The sequence below is a fragment of the Schistocerca americana genome, chromosome 6 (genome assembly GCF_021461395.2).
Source record: "Schistocerca americana isolate TAMUIC-IGC-003095 chromosome 6, iqSchAmer2.1, whole genome shotgun sequence".
Taxonomy (NCBI): domain Eukaryota; kingdom Metazoa; phylum Arthropoda; class Insecta; order Orthoptera; family Acrididae; genus Schistocerca; species Schistocerca americana.
Genome location: NC_060124.1, coordinates 271917599 through 271943354, shown reverse-complemented (window position 1 = coordinate 271943354; position 25756 = coordinate 271917599). Strand labels below are relative to the sequence as shown.

Genomic DNA, 25756 nt, shown 5'->3' with positions numbered 1-25756 from the left:
GGTCCTAAAATGATTTTGGCGGAGATAAGTATATGGAGAATTGAGACCGTAAGAAGGGAGTAGCTAAATCAACCAGGAGCCTCCTCTAAGAGAAGTAGTAGTGTTGGGGAACAGTTGCACGTTCGAGACACGAAGTACGAGGAACTCGTGTGGCGGGAAGCCAGGCGGCGCGGCCGGGGCACTCACCGTGAGCAGGGAGTAGGTGACGGAGGCGTTGGCGCCGTCGTCGCGGTCGACGGCGCGCACGCGGCCCACCTCGGTGCCGGCCGGCTGCTCCTCGCGCACCGACACCACGTCCTCGCGCGGGTCCACCAGCTCGGGCGAGCAGTCGTTGACGTCGGTGACGCGCACGCGCACCGCCACGCGCGCGCTGCGCGCCGGCGCGCCCTGGTCGCGCGCCTCCGCCACCAGCTCGTACGAGGCGCGCGCCTCGCGGTCCAGCGGCTCCCGCGTCACCACCTCGCCTGCGCACGCACCGGTCGACAAGTAAACAGCCTGCTCGTCGACATTATCACTCGACCGAAAACACACTTGACCTCTCTGATCTAATAGAGAGCGTCATGACGGATACAGGGATAGTGAACACAAGGTCATTGTAGCGAGGCTCAAAACCACTAAAAATAAACGCAAAATATAAATATTCCCTTGATGCCTTCCAAAGAGATAGTCTCCATTCCTTCCGAGCTAATTATGTAAGTGTAACCAGATATTGCTCTAATTCAAAGATACAGCATCGACAGCAATAGATAGATTCGTACCGCATAAGTTAATAAGATACGGGACTGATCCACCGTGGTACACAAAACACGTCAGAACACTGTTGCAGAAGCAACTAAAAAAGCATGCCAAATTCAGAAGAACGCAAAATCCCCAAGATTGGCCAAGTTTCACGGAAGCTCGAATTTTAGTGTGGACGTCAATGCGAGATGCTTTTAATAGTTTCCACAATGAAATACTGTCTCAAAATGTGGTAGAAAACCCAAAGAGATTCTGGTCGTATGTAAAGTACACCAGTGGAAAAAAAAACAATCAACTGTCACTGCGCGATAGCGATGGAAATGTTACCGATGATGGTGCCACTAAAGCGGAGTTACTAAATACAGTTTTCCGTAATTCCTTCACGAAAGAAGACGAAGTAAATATTCCAGAATTATAAACCAGAACAGCTGTTAGCACGAGTGACATAAAAATAGATATCTTAGGTGTTGCGAAACAAGTCAAATCACTTCAGAAATGCAAGTCTTTCGGTCCAGATGGTATACCACCAGGTTCCTTTCAGAGTATGCAGACACAATAGCCCCTTTCTTAGCAATCATATACAACCGCTCACTTGACGAAAGGTCTGTTCCTAAACACTGGAACGTAGCACTGGTCACACCAATATTCAAGAAAGGAAATAGGAATAACCCATTCAATTGCAGACCCATATCACTGACCTCAATTTGCAGTAGCATATACTGTACTCGAACATTATAAATCACCTTGAAGAAAATGACTTATTGATACATAACCAACACGGATTCAGAAAATATCATTCTTGTGCAACGCAGCTTGCTCTTTATTCCCATGACGTAATAGTGCTGTCGACAAGGGATCTCAGATCGATCCCATATTCCTAGATTTCCAGAAGCCTTTTGATACCGTTCCTCACAAGCGACTATTAATCAAACTGAGTGCATAGGGAGTATCGTCTCAGTTATGTGACTGGATTCGTCATTTCGTCTCAAAGAAGTCACAGTTCGTAGTGATAGACGGTAAATCATCGAGCAGAACAGAAATGCTATCTGGTATAGGCCCTCTGCTGTTCCTGATTTACATAAATGACCTAGGTGATAATCTGAGCACCCCCTTTAGATTGTTTGCAGATGACGCTGTAATTTACCGTCTAGTGAAATCATCAGATCATCAATTCCAATTACAAAATGATCTAGCGAGAATTCCTGTATGGTACAAAAAGTGTCAATTAGCACTAAACAAAGAAAAGTGCTAGGTCATCAACATGGGTACTAAAAGAAATCCGATAAAATTTTGGGTATACGATAAATCGCACAAATCTAAGGGCTGTCAATTCGACTAAGTACCTAGGAATCACAATTACGAGCAACTTAAATTGGAAAGACCACATAGATAATATTGTGGGCAAGCCGAAACAAAGACTGCGCTTTGTTGGCACAACACTTAGAAGATGCGACAAAACCACTAAAGAGACAGCCTACATTACACTTGTCCGTCCTCTGCTAGATATTGCTGCGCGGTATGGGATCCTTACCAGGTAGGATTGACGGAAGGCATCGAAAAAGTGCAAAGAAGGGCAGCTCGTTTCGTGTTATCGCGCAATAGAGGTGAGATTGTCACAGATATGATACGCGAGTTGGGGTGGCAGTCACTGAAACAAAGGCGGTTTTCTTTGCGGCGAGATCTATCTGCGAAATTTCAATCACCAACTTTCTCTTCCGAATGCGTAAATATTTTGTTGACACCCACCTACGTAGGGAGAAATGATCATCATAATAAAATAAGAGGAATCAGAGATCGAACGGAAAGACTTAGGTGTTCCTTTTTCCCACACGCCATTCGGGAGTGGAATGGTAGAGAAGTAGAATGAAAATGGTTCGGTGAACCCTTTGCCAGGCATTTAAGTGTGAATTGCAGAGTAACCATGGAGATGTAGATGTTATTGCACCTCGCAGTGAGGGCGCTTGGGTCGACTCGTGTCTTTGTGTGTGCTCTTGAGGCTAATGGGAAGGTTCAATTTATGGATGTCCATCTTACTGCATAGATGAGGAGCTTCAGCTGATGATATACATGAGAAAAAGTACCACCACACCTTTACCTTGAGACTGTCTATCACACGACTAATTTCTGCGGCACATTACCGCCATCAACACGCCCACTGCCAATAGAGGATGGCTGTAATGGGCCGCCGAAGTTAGTCGTTGATAGAATAAAGAAATTCTCACGATACAGTTGTGGTGGTACTTTTTCTTTTACAATGAGAATGTGCGCTGTTGTTCTAACGATCAGATAACTTGCTCGTGAATCTATTTGCACTTTCACAGTTATACTACAGTCAAAAAATTGGTATGGTTTTTGTTTACTGTAACATCGCCGCGTGTTTGCGATAGCGGCCACAGGAGGCCAAGTGCAATAATATCGTGGTCGTGTAGTACAGACAAACCTCGGTGTCCACGGAGGTACAGCGCTTCTGTGCCCTACCTGACAACTCATCTCGAGAGAAAGAATATTGCGTAGTCAGAGTAAATCTTTCATTCGGTTTGTGTGCTGCGCCCTGTGCCTAGATAGCTCACATCTCAGTATAAGCGCCCCTTTTTCATTATACAGTGTAAGACGCTTAATTATAAATCGTACTTTTCGCATTGTTTAAACAGTTAAAAATGAAATTGTATTAAAAAATAGATAATAATGAATAACACAGAAGCTGAATGGTACGTCACGGGTTGCGAGAACTGCAACACTACCATGATCTTCCTTAGGGCTCGTTTGCTGGCTCCAGTACTGCTTAAAAGTTGACGTGTGAGAAAAACCGATGTTCAGCAAAATTCAGCAATGAGAACAATAACGTGACGTATCAGGTGTACTCCTCTTCATCGGTTACCATCTCTAAGCCACACTGCACCACCAGATCTTGAAAGACAGAATGACCTTCTCAAGGAATATGAAAATTTAACTAAAATCTCCCAGCTTCGAATCCTCTCTAATGGCCCTGCAATTAGAATGAGCAGTCATATTGGCAGAATTGCTGCAGGCAACGTATTTCAAATTAACAGGAAGTGGTCGGAGACGAGGAATAGCGACTTCTCACTGTGACTCCAGCGATGAAAATCAACATCAAGCGCATTCAAAGAATCTGTAAGAAACGAGCTTACACTGGAAATCTAGATTTTTTTGAAGCGACAGAGGCAGTCCTTCGATGGTTTGAAAAATTAGAAATTTGTGTCTGTTAGCTGCACTTCAGTTCGCATTTCCGTACGATAAGTAAATAAATAATGACATCTTTCGAAGTCACAGCTTCATTATTATGGCTTAAAAGGCAACAGAGACAATTAATTATTAAATTTTGCATTTATTTCACTATATCAGTTTGTCAAGAATAGTAAATATCATGGAACTAATAAAACTGTATTTAAAATAGTCAGTAAGAGAGTTGCTGACCAAAGAAAAAAAATTGGTCGGTAAAAGCACTACGCACAAAACACAAGGTTCTGGATGTTCGACTACCGCCGGTCCCGCACACAGTTTTAATCAGCCTTGAAGATTCAGCATTACACAGTGTTGTGAGTTTTAGTGACAAACTCGCGCAACAACACGTACTACATGCCTTTTCCTGTCTTAAGCGTTCTTAAAATAGAGAATATTGTCCAGGTGAGTCTCTTTATTGGTAAACCATAAACAGTTGTGAGTCTTCAAAAGTTTTCTATAATTAATACGTTTCTACATTTGAGTTAATCTAGAGTAAAACACAGTTTACGTTGCTAATATAATGTTTTGTATAGTGTTTACTGGTCCTTTCCGTATATTGTTGGCAGAGACTGGAAGCAAAAATTTCTTTTAGGAAACCACTTTTCTCTAACTACATTTCATTTTTATGCACTTCACATTAATGCCGTAAAATTTTGTGTTACAGGTTACTTTCCGTAAACTCTGCTGTAAGTGCATTTGTTTTGCAGTCAGTAGTCCGTTGACGCGTGTTCGTTTAGTTTTCCTACGAAAGTATGTCTGAATGTCACTTAACAATAAAACTAGACAAATATATAATAAGCATGTCGAAAAGAGCCGGCCGGGATGGCCGAGCGGTTCTAGGCGCTACAGTCTGGAGCCGCGCGACCGCTACGGTCGCAGTTTCGAATCCTGCCTCGGGCATGGATGTGTGTGATGTCCTTAGGTTAGTTAGGTTTAAGTAGTTCTAAGTTCTAGGGGACTGATGACCTCAGAAGTTAAGTCCCATAGTGCTCAGACCCATTTGATTTGTCGAAAAGAAATTAACAGCAACGTCATACAACCAGTTTGTGAGTTCTGGTGTTCAGCGAAGTCGAAGACGACAACGAGATGATCAACAAAAGTAATAAACACAACAATAGGAATGGCCTGCTATGTCTTTGGTAAATAAAGTTAGGATATTATTAAATTTTCGCTATTTGAGGCATTGTAGACGGAAAACTACTTACTGTACAGGTACCCAACTTTATAGGAGTGATGTTCAGACTGTGCGCTCCAGGAGTTGTTCTCCTGTAACTCCTAGTAATTTCCCACCATGTAACTCTCTCTCTCTCTCACCTTTAGTTCTCGTATTGAAAGTTCAAGTCCCAACATGAGTTGCCGTTAGGCGCCGGTTTCTGTTACGACGATGTAGAGATGAAACTTGAGCATCACTGTGCATTACAGTTGCACTCAATTTCGGCCTGGACAAATTGTTTTATCAAAATGACAGTAACAGTGCTGCCGCCCTTTGCGAGTATCGACGCATTAAAGGAATACGGAGAGGTCCTCTTTCCGCACCGAGGTTGAAGAAAATGATTCGGAAATTCGAATTATATGGTGATTTGGGAGTTGCTCCTGGGAGAGGCCGACGGCCTATTGCGCCACCAATTGTTGAAGAAGCTACTGTTGATGCCGGACGCAATGTGCGATCTTCAAGCAGAGCACGTGCTGTGTCACGATAGCTGGACATTCCATGGTCCAGCATCCCACCTGAGATGTTTCGGGAAGCAGTGAAGCGATCTCTGGTGCGGTTTCAGGCTGTCGTGGACGCAGAGGGTCGTCACTTCGTCACACTGAGTAACGTTTCTAGCGTGGAATGTAAGTATGGTACGCAATTAACATATGTTACCCTCTCATGTTGCAATTAAATTTTCTTTCTTCCAATGGTTTATTCGTTATTTCTCTCTCGCGTGTCCTTACAAACGTTTGCATAAAGTTTCATTGTCCTGTGATCACTTGTTTATCAATGAGGCCTTCTCATGTGGCGAAAGTATAATTATAACCACCCAGCAGAGTTCTCGTTTGAAATGGAAGGATTACAATTTTTGTTGTGCCAGTGGGACTTGAACTTTCAATACGAGAACTAAAGGTGAGAGAGAGAGAGAGAGAGAGAGAGAGAGAGAGAGAGAGAGAGAGAGAGATGCATGGTGGGAAATTACTAGGAATTAAACGAAAACAGACAAATGACAAATGGATCACAGAAAGTGGAAGCCGTAGTTATGACGGCTTTGAAAATGCAATAAAGGCAGGTGGAGGACATGTTGTTGTTGTTGTGGTCTTCAGTCCTGAGACTGGTTTGATGCAGCTCTCCATGCTACTCTATCCTGTGCAAGCTTTTTCATCTCCCAGTACCTACTGCAACCTACATCCTTCTGAATCTGCTTAGTGTATTCATCTCTTGGTCTCCCTCTACGATTTTTACCCTCCACGCTGCCCTCCAATACTAAATTGGTGATCCCTTGATGCCTCAGAACATGTCCTACCAACCGATCCCTTCTTCTGGTCAAGTTGTGCCACAAACTTCTCTTCTCCCCAATCCTATTCAATACTTCCTCATTAGTTATGTGATCTACCCACCTAATCTTCAGCATTCTTCTGTAGCACCACATTTCGAAAGCTTCTATTCTCTTCTTGTCCAAACTATTTATCGTCCATGTTTCACTTCCATAGATGGCTACACTCCATACGAATACTTTCAGAAATGACTTCCTGACACTTAAATCAATACTGGATGTTAACAAATTTCTCTTCTTCAGAAACGCTTTCCTTGCCATTGCCAGCCTACATTTTATATCCTCTCTACTTCGACCATCATCAGTTATTTTGCTCCCCAAATAGCAAAACTCCTTTACTACTTTAAGTGCCTCATTTCCTAATCTAATTCCCTCAGCATCACCCGACTTAATTCGACTACATTCCATTATCCTTGTTTTGCTTTTGTTGATGTTCATCTTATATCCTCCTTTCAAGACACTGTCCATTCCATTCAACTGCTCTTCCAAATCCTTTGCTGTCTCTGACAGAATTACAATGTCATCGGCGAACCTCAAAGTTTTTATTTCTTCTCCATGAATTTTAATACCTACTCCGAATTTTTCTTTTGTTTCCTTTACTGCTTGGGCAATATACAGATTGAACAACATCGGGGACAGGCTACAACCCTGTCTTACTCCCTTCCCAACCACTGCTTCCCTTTCATGTCCCTCGACTCTTATAACTGACATCTGGTTTCTGTACAAATTGTAAATAGCCTTTCGCTCCCTGTATTTTACCCCTGCCACCTTTAGAATTTGAAAGAGATTATTCCAGTCAAAATTGTCAAAAGCTTTCTCTAAGTCTACAAATGCTAGAAACGTAGGTTTGCCTTTCCTTAATCTTTCTTCTAAGATAAGTCGTAAGGTCAGTATTGCCTCACGTGTTCCAGTGTTTCTACGGAATCCAAACTGATCTTCCCCGAGGTTGGCTTCTACTAGTTTTTCCATTCGTCTGTAAAGAATTCGTGTTAGTATTTTGCAGCTGTGACTTATTAAGCAGATAGTTCGGTAATTTTCACATCTGTCAACACCTGCTTTCTTTGGGATTGGACAGGCGAATTGGTGCGTAGGTGGAAAGACGAAGCTTCTCCTGGATTCCGAGAGGTAACAACAAATCGAGACGACGACGTAATGTCAGAAGAGTACACATCACCAGACAACACGCAAGAGTGACACGGACAGCTGTAGATGAAGATAATAATTTATGGAGACGTCCGGAGGTTATCTCTGTTCAGCAGTGGACGTTAAATACTTTATGACTACGATGGTCTCTTTCGTGTTCTGTTAGAAAACATGCTGAGCTCAGTGGTGCAATGTTTAAAACACTGGACTTGAATTCGGGATGACGGCGGTTCGAATTCCCGTCTAGATCCGCTGCTTTAGACGTACCATCGGTTCCTACATAAAGTAGGGAAAATACTTTACTGATTCTTTCGAAGGGGTACGACCGATTTATTTCCTCAATTCGAGCTTGCCTCTAATGTCGGTGGGATGTTAAACCCTATTCTTCCTTTCTTCCTTTTCTAGAGAACGTGATAAATGAAACTGCTATGCAGAATGCCCGGAGCGAAAAAAAAAAAAAAAAAAAAGGGTCACGGCTTTCCAACTTGGGCGACTCGCCCTCGACGAAGATATTCGCTCTGGGTGCGACCTCGACGTCGTTATGACGCATTTTGGGCACTCCCGGGTGGAAGAGGCCTGCCATTCTCCTCCCGAAAACTATAAAACGTGCGGGCTCGGGAACGACGGTGCCCTCCGTACAATTAAAGCTGGCGGCAGTGTCCCCTCATTAAATGCATTCCCTGCTGAATGAGGCTTTTATAGCTCCTAAATTGACGTCAGGGGCAGCGGCCGGGCAGCCTAACCTGAAAGGCTGCGCGCGCAGTCCGCCTAACATAGCCCGCTGCCGTCCACTCCACTGTTGCTGCTGGTACGGGCAACAGAGAAAATATCGACGCCTCTAGCGACAGCCAACGTTGTTCCAGAAGCAGACGAAGTGTAGAAATTTGGCAGACATCGCTAGACAGAGAACAGTGGCCTTTGGAATTACTGCACAGTCTTGCCGCCGCATGTCGCATATTATTTCCTTCGGTCATCAGACGCGAGCTTATCCACATGAGTGGAAACTAAAGTGTACAACAAGAGTGTCACTTACGACAGTCATTGTCCTGATGGCAATGCGTTAGATGTTTGAAGCTCCGCTGCCCTTCGACGCCATCGTCAACACAAAGTGGTGTGATTATGATGTGCATTATTTATTGCAGGCTCATTCGCTATAAGAAAAGTACCCACATCTCGTGGGAAAGCACGGGACATATCGATGTATACGAAGGTGGAATACGTTACATCACATGAAGCACATTTATATTGGACGAAAAAATACAAAGATAGAATAATTACCAAAACGCTTCATGAGCTCCTACCATTCCACTTGCAGCTTTTGAGAAGGTGCTTGGGTAGTCAGTTTTTATTCTGTTGTTTAAATGGGAAAATTAGTCATTAATAAATGTACGACATAAAATGTGAGATTATCTGGGTTAAAGTGTCGTAAAATATCGAAATGTGACAAAAAAGTGCCTGCTGGTTCGTGGTCACATACGCTTTGATAGGTAAAACGAAAACAAAATAGAGTTAACCTACAACATTTAAGCAGAGTCAAACAGATATGTATAGTCCTAACATCCAATTAAGAATTAACTACAAAAGGGTTGTAGCAGATTGAGCGAAAAAAACATTTTCAATTTATTAATTTGTCGGGTCGTCGGATCGATGTAAATTTTTTTCTCAATTATGCAACGTACATAGTGGGTCTTCGATCCTTACCAAGTTGGACTAACCGCAAAGACAGTAAAAGTAAAGGTGCAGGATTCGTCACGAGTTTATTCGATCAATTTGGGAGATTTAGGCATACACCCGTCAGAAGGCGATATTTTATGTCACCCGGTGAATATTCGCTTGATTATGTGAAACAGGTGTTTTACATTACCTCACTTTTAATATAACACGTTCTATGGCATGCAGAACAGAAAACGTGAAGGTCCATCCTTTGGGATGCCAAACACACACCAGGAGGCGTTGAACGAGTTATAATACACTGTCTTGGCCTCTCTAATCTGCTCCAGCGCATATTGATCTCTATGCCTCTGCATCGTTTATAGGTGTCTTCGGTTCTATTTTCTATTACGACTCTCTTGAATCGCGCCACTTGCGTCTGTGGGAATTTCCGATCTGTTTTCAAATTTCAGGGAGCTGCCTGGCTCTGCTTCATGTAAATTTTACTGTTGGAGTCCATTACTACAGCAGTTCTGGACTTCATTACCGATGCATTTCTTATAAAACATGGCTTGCAGTTTGTGTCTTTTAAATTTCGGTTTTTCATGTTGCTCTGCCTAACGAATAGACGCGTATTGTCGGGACATTTACGAGCCAGTGGTGGTAGGCAGTGGTCGTTTTAGTCGGAAGATTCCGACTGTGCCAACACCGCAGAGTTGTTGTCTAAGCCTGAGACTGGAACTCGTGAGGAGCCTTCAGACGCGTTAATTCGATCGTCCCTGCAGAGTAAGCTGAGCAACAAGGGTTACATTTGAACGTAACTGCGTGTTGGAAACATTAGACGGGGCAGCAGCAGAGGTGGACCGTTTTTGACGGTGGCGGCGTTTCTCGAGCGACGCGGCCCTCCCACAAATGACGGCGGACTCTGCATTAGCGAGTCGTGTCTTCCACGAAGCCTCTTATCCCAATTACCCCGCAGAGCGATGATTCAGCTGCAGCTGGGGAATTGTTGCTGCCGACTGCCGGGCCGTGGACCACCCAGTGCTCTCTCTGTGCGACACGGCGCGCCGGCTGCGGCCGCTCCTCGTTTTGGGAAGCGCAGGCACTGTACACTCGCACTATTCCTGGGATTACAACGTTTGTTTTTCTCCTAGAAAAAAAGTACTTAGCCTAATTACTAGTCATTCCATTTTTTCAAGAAAGTCTACAAGAGTCGTCTGGGACAGGTAATTGAGAAGCGGGACACTCTGAACAGCTGAAGGAACGTCCACGGAGGCTACGACACTTTAAACAAAAGTCTCGTCAGTCTTTCGGCTGATTTGATGCTGTTCACTATATTTTCCTATCTCTTGCCAAACGTTTCACTTGTATGTAGCTTGTACAGACGACGCCCTATATAATGTGTTGTGAATATTCGAGTCTTTGCAGGTTCATCTACTTTTGCCCCTTTAGCACTCCTTACAGCGCCATATGAACTATTACTGGACGCCGTAGCAGATGTTTCACTAAAATATCCCTTCTTCTGGTAAGATTTTTCCATAGACTTAGTTCCTCATTCACTCTTTCTGGTACTTCATTTTTTACTTTGCCAGTCCATTTAAATTTGTAGTATTCTTAGATAGCAACACATTTCAAAAGCATCCAGTTTCCTCTTGTTCTCCAGGTTTCCGACGACCCATGTTCCACTCCATGATATGCTACGTTCTAGATGTACATTCTCAGAAATTTCTTTCTCAAATTAGGGATTTGCTCGATGCTATTAGATTTATTAATATTTGAGAAAATATGCTCTCTTTGTCCCTGCTAGTCTGCTTCTTATGTACTCCTTGCCTCGTCCACAATGCATTATTTTACTTCCAAGGTACCAAAATTCCTTTTTTTTAAATAAAATACGTGATCACCCAATTTCGGTGATAAGTTTATCACTAATCTCATGTCTTTTGCGCATAGTACTATCGTCTTTCTGTGGACAAAGCTCAGTCCACAGTCTGTGGTCAGTGGACTTTTCCTTCATTTCAACAAGTCCTTTAATTCTTCCTCCCTTTCGAAGGGAACAGCAATATTATTAGAATACCTTATCAATGACATCCTTCGACTGTGAATTTTTTGCCTCAGTCCTGAACATGTACTTTGTTTATGCCATTTCATTTGAAACTGACTTCCTCCGTCGACAAATATAAAACAAATGCGTTTGGAACTGCAGTCAAAATTGATTCATTCAAACTATATATACTTGATGCCATGTCTTTGTTTTTGAATAAATTATAAATAGTAAAACAAGTTTTTTCCGTAAATTCTGCAAGCGTTCCGTTCTGGCAAAGAACAAAGAAATGGTCACGTTAGGTAGGTATACCTACATCATACTCTGAAATGCGATTTGATTGCGTGTCTTACAGCCCGTGGAGAGACGGCTACGTGTAAGTTTTAGAGTACTGGCACGGCAGTGTAGACGGACGTGGAGAACGGTTGAGAATCACCGGCTTCGGACCGCGGGCCGTGCCGTGCCGTGGCCGGGTGGCAGGCGTGCCAACACGCTCTCGGCGCGCGCACGCCCATCTTTCATTATGGCGGCCGCGTGTCCTTGTGACGGGCCAACACGCGATTGTCTGCCGCCGCCGCTGCTGTGATTGTGATTATTACCAGTTTTTACGGCGGCCACCGCGCCCCCCTGCAGCTGCCGGCCCGCAGTCACCCTCTTCCTTTTGCCTCCTGCGGGCAAATCTCGAAGCACCGCCTGCCTCCAGGTCCTTCCCGAACCCACAGTGGAGACGTAACACGTTCGGATTTTATTCCGTTCCCATTCTTTGCGGCCAGACACACGACGGTTCAAGGGCAACAGGCAGATTACACATTTCTAGATTCCCGGAAAGCGTTTGACACTGTGCCCGATTGCAGGCTGTTGAAAAAGGCACAATACTTCTTAAGTTATAGAACCCAGAAAGCTGTCTTCGATGGCGAGTGTTCATCAGAAACAAGAGTATCGTCAGGAGTGCCCCAGGAAAGTGTGATAGCACCGCTATATTCACTGTATACACAAATGATTTGGCGGACAGTGTGGACAGCGATCTGCGGCTGTTTGCTGACGATGCTGTGGTGTACGGTAGGGTGTCGAAATTGAGTGACTGTAGATCGGCACAAGATGACTCAGAGAAAATTTCTAGTTGATGTGATGAAATGTAGCTAGCTCTAAATGTAGAATAGTTTAAGTTAATGCGGCTAAATAGGAAAACGAAACCCATAATGTTCGAATACAGCATTATTAGTGTCCTGCTTGATAAAGTCACGTCGTTTCAATATCTAGGCGTAACGTTGCAAAGCAATATCAAATGGAACGAGCATGTGACGACTGTGGTAGAAAAGGTGAGTGGTAGATTTCGGTTTATTTGGAGAATTCGACAAAAGTTTGACTCACCTGTAAGGGCGACTGCATGTAGGAGGCTAACGTGACCTTTTCTTGAGTAAAGGAAGACATCGCAGCAGTTCAGAATCGCGCTACTCGATTTGTTACTGGTTGGTTCGAACAACGCGTAAGTGCTCCGGGAACTCAAATGGGAATCCATGGAGGGGAAAGGGACATTGTTATCCATGAACACATATTAAGAAAATTTAAGGAATCGACATTTCAAGCTGACTGCAGAACGATCCTCTCGCTTCCAACATTATTGCTCGTAAGGAGCGCGAAGGTAGCATACCAGAAATTAGGGCTCAACGGAGGCACATAGAAAGTCGTTTTTCTCTTGTTCTGCTTGCGAGTGAAACAGGAAAGGAAATAGTCATTAGTGGTACTTGTTACCCTCCGCCTCGCGTCGTAAGGTCGACTGCGGAGTATCGATGTTGATTCAGATGCAAATGTAAACTCACAGCGGCTTCGACACTGGTCAGGGGATCAGCTGACGCGAACGGCCTCAAACACTTTCCACAAGCGTTGCGCGAATCGCGAGTGCACCATTCAGAGGTGATTAATAATAATAATAATAATACGGTTGATATCTTGGTCTGACGTTTAAAAGCGCTCGTAATAAAGCAGGGTAGTATGAATAAAAAAGGAATAAAAAAAATAAAAAAGAAGGAACATTTAACGTGCCGTCAACGAAGAGGCCATTACAGATGGATCCAAAACTTCTTTTTGGAAACTACTAGCCTGGCATTCACCACATCCGATTTGAGGAAACTATAGCGCACCTAAATCTGGAAGGCACATCCTCCAGAATACGATGCGCCACCTCATTCGGTTCGAAATACATAACCTGGCGCCCACCGAAAAATGCAGGTGCAGGTACACATTTCTCACTTTTTGAGTTCTTCACACGCACACTTCAAGTTTTTAGCCCAACGGAAGTAAAATGTTTCACTTCATACATGCAGAACAATAGGGCTACCTCAGCTTGTCTCTCGAGTTCTCTATTGCTGAGTCGACAAATACGTTCCATTTCAAACAGTTCTAAGAAAGAGATGACAGAACGACATATTTGAGAAACAGTAATCTACGAGGTCAAAAAAAAAGAGAAAAAAAAGCTATCACCTTGGTTTCACCATGACAAACTTGGTCAGCTGAAATTCCTGCGTGCTTTCGAAGGAGACCTGTCGTTGCGGTACCTTGTACGAGAGCCCGTGATTGAATATTAATTTCCCATTTGACGCTAGCCTGTTCCCCGGTCATGTCCACCCTAAAGTAGCCCTCCCCCCTCTCTGTCTCTACTTCTCTCTCTCCCCGTCATATACCCTCCGCATCTCTTTCCCTCCCCTCCTCTTGTTCTGATCATTATGCCGGCGAAAGCCTGTGCTCTGCCCTCCCTCACCACCTCTCCCTGTCTCCGTTGACTAAAAGTACTTACGTTCTGTCTCAAATTGATGCCTTGCATCCAATTAATATCTTAAATGGACGATCATTTTGCGTCGTTTCGCTTCTAAAGGTTTTCTTTTTTCACGAAGGAGAAAAAAAAAAACGAGAAGAAGCGAAGACAAGAGGAATTGTTAAGGTTCTAGTGAACTCTAATCTATATTGGGAGGTACTTTCTTTTTCATTTTTGCTCCGCTTGGTTCGTTTGTGTTTAATTGCAGGTTCGGTCAGAAAACGTCCTCCGCTCCCCGGGGTATCACGTACCCCGACTTAATTCCTGCAACCTCGGCTCGGACACTTGACTATATTTGCTTCTTAGTCGCACTATGTTATTACGGCCAATACTACTTCAAATCCCGTGCCCATTTAATTAGTTTCTCAACTCAGCATTCTCCATCTCATCTTAGACGTAACATTTCTTGTTAACAAACCCTGTGAAAAAGTTTCTCCACCCTCAGTGCCCGCGTACAACTAATTTCGATATCGGTTAGTCGTAATAAGCACGAGACGATCTTGTACTGTAATACGCACTCACTCATAATTTCACTTTTGGTCTTCGTCATTTTGTAATTTACTTATCTTAGACTTCATTTCGAGAATGATAGAAATTGTGGAGTGCACCTCGTATAAATGACGAAGAAGATGACGAAATTACTTCGGAAATAGGGGTATCGAGATCAGATATGGAGGAGTGCTCTCCTACCACCCGTTTTCTGGACGATAATGATAAATAACAAGTCCAAGGCGAAGACGCGTCCGTCTTTTCTTATGTAGGAGATGCGGCCATTTCATCGACGAACCTAAAACTCGCTCTACCGAGCACACAGACGTGCAGAGCAGACGATAAAATTAACAATCTAACACCATCGAAACGAAAATTATCTTTAAACACTTTTTTGTTGCAGAAAGAGCAGCTAAAGTAGGTAGATGGCTGCTCATTGCAAACGCCATGACAGACTGATTTTTGTCACTAGTTTCTGTATTTTCCTGCATTTTCCTTTCTTGTGGAAACACGCTATTCTTGGTCGATCGGTAAGTTTAAGGAGGGGGTGGGGGGTGTGAGGGGAGGGGGACCAGAATTTTCGATGTTCTGGTGCCATTGGCCACAAATGTTAGGGCGACTCACATAGCTAATACGATGGCACAATACCGTCTTTTCTCCATGATTTTCCTTCATAGCTAACAGATTTAAGAAGTATGGAAAATATGACAACTGAATAAGCATTGTGACAATTTAGTAGGGGAGCCCTTCTCTTAAAGTTCCATTCTTCTACAGAGCACATTCCGTGGTGCCAGCCGGTGTGGCCGAGCGGTTCTAGGCGCTTCAGTCTGGAACCGCGCGACCGCTACGGTCGCAGGTTCGAATCCTGCCTGGGGCATGGATGTGTGTCATGTCTTTAGGTTAGTTAGGTTTAAGTAGTTCTAAGTTCTAGGAGACTGATGACCTCAGCTGTTAAGTCCCATAGTGCTCAGAGCCATTTGAACCATTCCGCGGTCCTATGCTGGTTTTTTTTTCACCTCAGGTATATTATCTCTATTTCTAAGTTATCTCTCTCTGGCCATTACTTACTTGGTCCTCAATTTAGCCCTTTTGCTTTCGTACCTCCGTTTTTCTGTCGTAGTCGAGCTCGTTACTATTTTCGTTCCTGCCCAAGGAAGAGTACAACGACTCAAACGTCACCAATAAGTACTTCAGTGTCCCAATGCTTCTTTCGGATTGCTCTCCTTCAAGTTACAAATATAACTTTTTCTTCTGTCTTTAATTCCACAGCATGTCAACTATGAACTTAGCGGGTTTTCTCACTTTACTATAGAAATTTCACGATTTTTAGGGGTTCATACGAGCAGCGACAATTTCATGTTTGCATCCTTTGATGCGAAACCATCTTGATTTTTGATATGTGAGGCAGATTTTAACCATTTCTCTTCGAAGTTGATGTTATGACTTGTTCTTTCTGTGTTATTGGGGGCTCTTCTGTTTCAATTTATCATTTTTAGATCAGATTTTTGACTATGCTGATTCGCCATCTCCTTCAATTTTTTGCGTTTCTTTCCATGAGCTAACAAGGTCTACACAATAGTAAGACATCAGGCTCAGATTCAGTTTATTTTCCTTTACATGTTTCACTATCAGGGAAATCACGATTATAGGTAGAAGAAATTACAAGAAGACTACTGCACAGCGAAGATTCATTGTTCGCAGACGAATTCCATAGACGAAGTCATTTTGCAGAAACAGAATTAAAAGCATGGTTTTTCTACCAAAGAACGTCATACGCGACAGACAGAACAGGGTAATGCATTTGAGAGCTTTGTGTAGTCGGAAGAGAACATTTTCTGTAATCAAATACTATAGGTCTACTTTCATTTGTGCGTCAGAATAAAAATGTACGAAGTTTATCGGCGCAACATCAATACACGTATGGGACGTTTCACGACTAAACCTTAAGCATGGTATTTAGGCTTCTGGCGTACGAACGGAGGGTTACTTGGTCATATTCGGATCCCCACACAGGTAATTGGCTTTCCACAAGTGACAGGTAGCATATCGCTTTCTTTGCGAGTTGTTGTGACTGAGTTATAAAGCAATGAGAAGTGGTGACTGGAACACGTGTCAGTATGTTGATAAGCTATAAGAGACATATGTACGTATATTTCAACATGCAAACGGGCGAGTCTTTTTTTCTCAAACACTCTGGTTCACAGATGTTAGCTGGGGATAGAGGCGATATCTGGCTACAGACAGGCCTAACGTTTGCGTATATTAGCTACAAAAGTCGCGCGTTAATAAGTAGTTTAACGACTAATAGGTCCGTTTACTTTGGTTCTGCAGCCAATGGTCAGTACGCGCACAAGAGCGTAATTGTAAAGTCAATATCACGTTTACTGCGCACTGAGGTTAACACCCGACTTGGGATTACGAACAGTAGCAGCTGTTCAAGAGAGTGAACGAGAGCAGAACCCCAGAGGAAATGGGCAGCCAGGGAAACTACGTGCTTAAAGTGCGGATGCCTGCTGGCGAAGTAATGAAAGAGGAGACTGCGTTAAGCGTGCATTTGTGCGACTCTGTGCTCTGTATGCTAAGCGGACACACAAACGGATGCTCTCTCTCTCTCTCTCTCTCTCTCTCTCTCTCTCACACACACACACACACACACGAAGCGACGGCTCGTCGAGAATGTGACGCAGCCCTCCCTTTACAGACACGGGTAAACCTGGTACACGACATTCACATTTAGGATTCTCGTCCTCTGCTCAAACTCGAAAAGACTTTCATTACACCCAGGACCGTGTTTGTACTTGGGAAAATTCCCAAACCCGTCCCACGCGCATCGCCTGTGTACGAAGCGGGGCGCTGCCGGCAGGGAGAGGGGCGAGGGGGAGACGAAGGCAGGCGAGAGAGAATGTGGGCTCGTGAATGAACAATAAAGAGACGGAAGGGGGCGGCAGGAAAGGGACCGCCACCCGCCATGACGTCCGGGCAGGCCAGGCCCTCTGGTGGGAGGTCGTGCTCCGGGGGTAACTCGAGCCGTCGGTCAATATTTCGAAAAATAATACTGAAAAAATAAAACAGCCTTTGAGGGCGCAGCGACTCGCCGACAATAGCTGGTTTAATATTTGGAGGGCGGACCGGCCTGCAAACACAGTGGTCGCGAGGGGCGCCCGGGACCCTCGGCTGTGTGGAGGTGCCGCCTCGGAGACTCGGACAACAGCCGCTGTGTTCCCAGTCACAGGAATGTGCCGCGCGGAACATCCGATGACAGATCACTCCGACTCTTTCTAGGCTCACCTGGTCAGTCGCTGGCGACTCCGAAGCTCGTGTTAAGCGATACACAGCTGATTTTGTGTGAACGGTTATCTACACTACTGGCCATTAAAATTGCTACACCAAGAAGAAATGCAGACGATAAACGGGTATTCATTGGACAAATATATTATACTAGAACTGACATCTGATTACATTTTCACGCAATTTCGGTGCATAGATCCTGAGAAATCATTACCCAGAAAAACCACCTCTGGCCGTAATAATGGCCTCGATACGCCTGAGCATTGAGTCAAACAAAGCTTGGATGGTGTCTACAGGTACAGCTGCCCAAGCAGCTTCAACACGATACCGCAGTTCATCAAGAGTAGTGACTGGCGTATTGTGACGAGCCAGTTGCTTGGCCACCATTGACCACACGTTTTCAAGTGGTGATAGATCTGGAGAATGTGCTGCCCAGGGCGCAGTCGAACATTTTCTGTATCCAGAAAGGCCAGTACAGGACCTGCAACATGCAGTCGCGCATTATCCTGCTGAAATGTAGCGTTTCGCAGGGATCGAATGAAGGGTAGAGCCACGGGTCGTAACACATCTGAAATGTAACGTCCACTGTTCAAAGTTCTGTCAATGCGAACAAGAGGTGACTGAGACGTGTAACCAATGGCACCCCATACCATCACGCCGGGTGATACGCCAGTATGGCGATGCCGAATACACGCTTCCAATGTGCGTTGACAACGATGTCGCCAAACACGGATGCGGCCATCATGATGCTGTAAACAGAACCTGGATTCATTAGGAAAAATGAAGTTTTGCCATTCGTGCACCCAGGTTCGTCATTGAGTACACCATCGCAGGCGCTCCTGTCTGTGATGCAGCGTCAAGGGTAACCGCAGCCACGGTCTCCGAGCTGATAGTCCATGCTGCTGCAAACGTCGTCGAACTGTTCGTGCAGATGGTTGTTGTCTTGCAAACGCCCCCATCTGTTGACCGAGCGAGGTGGCGCAGTGGTTAGACACTGGACTCGCATTCGGGAGGACGACGGTTCAATCCCGTGTCCGGCCATCCTGATTTAGGTTTTCCGTGATTTCCCTAAATCGCTCCAGGCAAATGCCGGGATGGTTCCTTTCAAAGGGCATGGCCGACTTCCTTCCCCGTCCTTCCCTAACCCGATGAGACCGATGACCTCGCTGTCTGGTCTCCTTCCCCAAACCAACCAACCAACCATCTGTTGACTCGGGGATCGAGACGTGGCTGCACGATCCGTTACAGCCGTGCGGATAAGATGCATGTCATCTCGACTGCTAGTGATACGAGGCCTTTGGGATCCAGCACGGCATTCAGTATTACCCTCCTGAACCCACCGATTCCATATTCTGCTAACATTCATTGGATATCGACCAACGCGAGCAGCAATGACGCGATACGATAAATCGCAATCGCGATAGGCTACAATCCGACCTTCATCAAAGTCGGAAACGTGATAGTACGCATTTCTCCTCCTTACACGAAGCATGACAAGAACGTTTCACCAGGCAACGCCGGTCATCTGCTGTTTGTGTATGAGAAATAGGTTGGAGATCTTCCTCATGTCAGCACGTTGTATGTTCGCCACCGGCGCCAACCTTGTGTGAATGCTCTGGAAAGCTAATCATTTGCATATCACAGCATCTTCTTCCTGTCGGTTAAATTTCGCGTCTGTAGCACGTCATCTTCGTGGTGTAGCAATTTTAATGGCCAGTAGTGTAGATAGCATGTAAACTGGCCAGTGGACACGCGCTGTATCGGAAGAGCCTGCGCGCCTATCGGCTATTTAACACAAGCACATGCTGCCCAGTAGTCGATCGTTCACTCATCTGTTCTTCCTGTGTGACATCTCTACAAGTTTCTGTTCTACGGATAACGTCCTTGTGTCACAAAGTAAATAAGGTATTACATTTCCAATGGAACAAAGCAGAATTTGTTCCTCTAAATACTGTAGTGTCACATCTATCTGGCGAACTGTTTTCAGTCGCTCAGACATTCACATACTCTCAACGTACTTCGTTGGACGACGGTGGGAAACAGAATCAGCCGTGACCTGCTCAAAAGATCGCTACTGGTGTTCGTATTAAGTTACTCGGGGAATCCCCTGAAAAACCTACATCTGGATGGCCAGACTGGGATTTGAACACCGCTCCTCCGGAATCCTAGTCCGAGATCTTAACTCTTCAACCGCTTCGTTGAGTCACAGTAGTCACAATAAATTAATGTCTTTTCCTTTGAAATAACAGTTGTTCAGTCTTCATCTTTCATCTCCACTACCAGCAGTTTGCTTCAAAACATATTATCAGCCTTACTTCTTCCTCACTTCTTTCCGTCCCTTCCCTTTCTGCTTTTATTTTCTCTTTTTCTTCTTTCTTTCGTTCTCGTTGTGAGTTTCAATTTTATACGACAGTTATTATAACGAATCGATGAAAATATTGATAAAAGCGCCGTTAATTATCTGCAATAACATGAATATCTGCATTATAAAATATAACGCAACTGATTGATGTAACAGACCATCCGAAACCGCCCAGCATAAATAACGCAGTAAATAACATAAAATTTCCGCGGTTGTTATACAGGGTGTCCCAGGAGGAACGATCAGTATTTATGGATGCGACAGGGACGATCGTTCGAAGCAAAAATGTCTAGTAATTATGGGCTCTAAGGCGCATACCTTAAGAGCTATGACCACTTGTTCAGCAGAAGAGGTGTTTCAGAGTAGCGAATCGGAACATGTTCTCACAGCTCTAGGATATGCATTTTAGAGCCTATGCTTACTGAACATTTTTTCTTGTTTTGGCCCATACTGCCTCCTCCCAGAATGTGGGAAGCGAAGGGCATTCAGTAGAAGACATTTGTTCACAATATCGAAGATAAAGAGGTGCTCATAACTCTTTAAGATATGCATTTTTGAGCGCATGTTTATTGTACTTTTTTTGTTTCGAATGATATTCCTGCCATATCCCTGAATATTAACCATTCATCCTGGGACATCCTGTATTCTGATATTGCCATCTGTGTTGACAACGGATTAAATCATAAACCAAGGATAAGGATTCCTCTGATCACCGCACTCCTTTAGTATATATTACTGACGGAACAATAAAGGACTGGCACAGATACAAAAATCGATTTAAAATAGTTTTAAAGCCAATTATATTTGCAGATAATCAGGTCTTACTTCCGGACAACGAGGGCGCACACACGTGGAAATTAAAATATAAATAAATTCTAAGTAATGTGTGACATACAAAGAGAACGCTTACCAACAAGGCAAAGAAGGACACACAAATGAAATTTCATGAAGTGACCGCAGTGCCTATACTGCTGTAGTATTGTGAGAACTGGTCTCCGAACAGCAACGAGAAGAGGGTCACTGAAATACAAAAAATGAAATTTTTGAGAGAAACGGCTGGATATACTTTTTGATTGAAATAAAAAAAACCATCAGACAGGAATTAAAGACTTTCGACATAAATCAGAAGATAGACGGACAAAAAAGCAATTAGTGAGAGCATATCTTACTAACAGAAGATATAAGTTTTCCTTGCGTGTCTGATGAACAGACATTAATGACGACTGACAGCCGTCCGAAATTAATTGAGAATAAATTCGCTGAATGAGGACACCCGGGCATCAGCTGGGTTAGATATAAATGTACTACCTATTACCGACAAATGAACTAGATAAAACCCCTCTGAAAAACGCTTTAGTTTGCAAACCGAGTGCTCTCAGAGACCTTGGACTTCCGAAGAAGAGACGAGAGGATAAATTGAGAATTCCTATTTCACGAAGCAGACTTCACGATCCACCACAGAGATGACGCCGACGAAAACGGTGAAGTTTCGCTAAGCCTCAAACAAGTCCAGTCTGTAAGAGGTTTCCTGCCTATCATTACTCTGCGCGGATAAGAGAAATTAGATGCACATCAGCTCTGCATTCACAAGTGCCTTATCCGTAATCGCAGGTAAACTAGTTTAACCCGGTCTGTTTCTGGGAAATTTGCCGAAGGGATTGCTCCTGGGCTAGATTTTCTTCTGCTGAAAAACGTAGAGATATATGAGATCTTATTTTACTGCAGCATAGCTTGTCATATTCTTGATATGCTCCGTACGTTATATCTCTCTGTCATAAATTAAGGAAACGGATTTTGTGAATTTTCTGTGGGGCATTTTTGCAACTTTTGGAAGTTAAACAAAAATTGATTGAAGTTGGTGTATACTTCATTTACGAAATGTATGCTAATTCAGTTAACCTGCTACCCTCCTCAATATAATAAGCGTCGCATTGTGTGCTTGTAAATTTATTTGAGAGGAACATTGGTAGATTAAGTAATTTTATACCAAACATTATTTGTGACATATCTGTTAGACAAACAGGAGTTGGGCAACGCAGCTAAGATACCAAAGAATCAGGTATTCTGTAAGAGCTTTCAGGTAACTTTCCGATAGGTTTCAGTAATTGTTTACGTCACCTCTGGCAGTGTCAACGAAAGAGGTCTTTGTCAGATCTACTGGACCAACGGAAACAGGAGGCACGTGGAGTTGTATGGAAAACACGAACAACTGACTTACAGATGTCGATAACGCTTCTATCCTTCCTATGGCGTCGCGCGGGATTAGCCGAGCGGTCTAAGGCGCTGCAGTCATGGACTATGCGGCTGGCCCCGGCAGAGGTTCGAGTCCTCCCTCGGGCATGGGTGTGTGTGTTTGTCTTTAGGATAATTTAGGTTAAGTAGAGTGTAAGCTTAGGGACTGATGACCTTAGCAGTTAAGTCCCATAAGATTTCACACACATTTGAACATTTTTTCTTCCTATGGAATCGCGCACTGAAGCCAAGATACTAGCAATCCGTTCCAAATGAGTAATCATAGTGACTTAAAACAATAATAACAATAGCAATTTTCCATCCCACGTAATGCAAAAAGACGAAAATGTCAATGAGGACACGATCTACTAACTTTCAAATACAAAGACATTATTACTGCGGATATCCGCAGATATACTGGCGCATATGCTAATTGGTTTAGGCTTTTATCCGCAAACTGCTGCGGATGTAGCTGTACCCGTACGCACAGGGTCGCCACTTTTCCCCCCCGTCTACCTGCGGCCAGTTTCTCATGGCCGGTTGTTGTCCGCGGGAGGCGGGGCTTCGACGGCCGCTGTTTGCTTTTCATTTAGACTTGACTTGAAGTCGGTCAATACTGCCCGCTGCCCGCCGGCCGCTTCAACATGGCGACACGGAGGCGGGGCGGGACCCTCAACAGTTACTGCTGCCGCCCCAAATCCGCATACAGGCGCGTGTGGGTGGCTACGTACACCAGACCCCGTTATACATCTTCCTGACAGATTAAAACTGTGTGCCAGGCCGAGACTCGAACTCGGGCAGAAGTAAAGCTGTGAGGACGGGGCGTGAGTCGTGCTTGGGTAGCTCAGTTGGTAGAGCACTTACCCGTGAAAGGCAAAGTTCCCGAGTTCGAGTCTCGGCCTGGCACACAGTTTGTCAGGAAGTTTCATATCAGCGCACACTCCGCTGCAGAGTGAAAATCTCATTCTGGATATTCCGTCCTAATCAATTTGATTATTGAGGTAGGTGAAATGATTGTGAATGTGCTTCCGTGTGCCCCCTAAACTCTCTCATCTTATTCTCACGTTTCCTAGGCTTTACAAAGTCTTCCTCGAATACTGGTTCTCTAGATTTACCCACTAGAAGTTCCCCGAGCTTCTCTATTACACATCCGTATGGGCTAACGCGATGCCTACCTCTTATGATAATAACAGGGCGTCTCTGAAGTCTTCCGACGACTGCTGCCTTACCTACTTGGTGAGGACTCCAGACGCTGGAACAGTACTCCAGAAATGATTGCACTAGCGTCCTATGTGCGATTTATTTTAGTGATGCACTAAACTTCCCCAACATTCTCCGGATGAATACAAGTCTTGCGTTCGCGTTGCCTATTACAGACATTGCTTGTGCGTCCCATTTCACATCGCTTCTTAGTATTACCCCTACACATTTAACCGATGTGACGTAATCCAAATGTTCTCCATTAATCATTTAATCGGATACTATCGTGTTACCGATGTGACGCACGTATAAAGTGTAGCCAAGTCATCCAGAACAATTGAAATTTTAGAGTCTTAACTATTTTTTGTAAGTACATCACCAGCCAAGTTTACTACGCGACTGGTAGCGATTAGAGGATCTGTTTGCGTACGACGACGAAGCTTTCTACGAAAGACTACCCTGCTCGCAACTGGACTTACATATCAAGCAACACAAACGTAGGGAAGGGACGTGTGTGAGAGAGCTCGAATTATCGGAGCTCGTTCTCTGAACTTCTGTCACATTAACTGTGAGTTGTACTGAGCAAGAACTGTGGATATCTGAAGAGGTAGGGGGCAGATGGTTTGGAACCATATGAAGTAAAAAAAGCTTTTTATCATCTATAATATACCAGAGTTCTTATATAACAACATTAATACTCATTTCTACGGAAATGTTCCGTCTTGTCGATAAGATAACAAGTAAGAGTTCTTTAACCACTTCTGTGTTTATTTTTTCCAGACACGTCGACATTTCGAGTATTTCCACTGGGTATTTCTACTGGACAATGTAATGTCGCATTGGATACGGATTCGCAGGCCCAAGCCAGAAAATTGGTACTATTTCTTTATTCGACCCCTTCACAACATTTCAGTGTTAAGCGTGACTGTCGTGTGTTAGGCTATGTGTTCAACTCACTGTGGCTGAAAGGGTATTGAAACAACATAATTTCTAGCAAAAAGGGCACAAAAACTAAACAGACTGGAAAACCTAAGATATATTTTGCAGTGAAATTTATTATTAACAACACATTCCAAGAAGAATTTCAAACGATGGAAAAATCTTGAGAAATCTCATGCACGACTCCATAGTGGCCGATGGGCCAAGGAGAGAAGCATTAGCCAGTAGCCACTGACTACTGGACATGACAGGTTGGCCGCCCACTCTGCTGTCTCCAGAATGTCTTCTGTGTCGCAAGATTGATTGGATAATGAACACTGGAAAGTGTGTAGAATATTAAGTGATTGTAATGCAGACTTAACAACGCTGTACTCGGAAGCAAGAAGGCGACTGATTAGTCATGTGCGACAACATTAAAACAATGTTTCCAATAGGTGGCCGTAATGAACACCAGCAAATCGTTGTAGAGCCCAATATTCTCCTCAGACCCACAGACTACCAACAGTGCTACGTGGCAGTAATGTGAGTAACGATGCGGAGAAATCGAAAGTTAAATAACAACACTTGCACACAGTACAATGTTTGGAAAGCTCTCTGTCTTATATATCTACGTATATACTCCGCAGGCCAGTGTAGAGTGACTGGAGAAGTCTATCTGGTAGCAATATTATCGACTTCCTATCGCATTCTATTCGCATAATGAACGAAGGAGAAATGCCTCCATGCTTCCGTGCGCTCCTCATCTCCTACTTTACTCCCACGATCCTCACGGGACAACTGTATAACGAAGACAGGCAGGAAGAGAGGACCGTTATTTAGCTCTAAAGGCATGACGGTAACGCCTTAGTACTGTGTAGCAACAGGCATCTGTTCTCGCAGCATCCACTGGACGTGTTGTATCGGGGCAACCGATGTAGAGAAGGTTTCGACACAGTGGCCTTTATTGCCGTAGACCTGCTGTCTGTTTACCTCTGGCGTGTTTTCACAGAAGGGAATGGCTAGAGTGGAGGCGTCAACATGCCATCTGGGCGGTCGAATGCTGGGCAAATGTTCTTTTCACAGACGAGACCCGATTTGGTCTGGAGAGC

The 25756-nt window shown here is 44.2% G+C and overlaps 1 protein-coding gene across 1 annotated transcript in view; it reads right to left on the bottom strand.

Moving 5' to 3' along the window:
- Nucleotides 1-25756, bottom strand: part of LOC124620087 (protein dachsous) — a 327560-nt gene that overhangs the window by 155606 nt on the left and 146198 nt on the right. The window contains exon 9 of the mRNA XM_047146756.1: nucleotides 187-464. Coding sequence (XP_047002712.1) covers nucleotides 187-464 — 278 coding nt within the window. The remainder of the gene's footprint in view (nucleotides 1-186; nucleotides 465-25756) is intronic.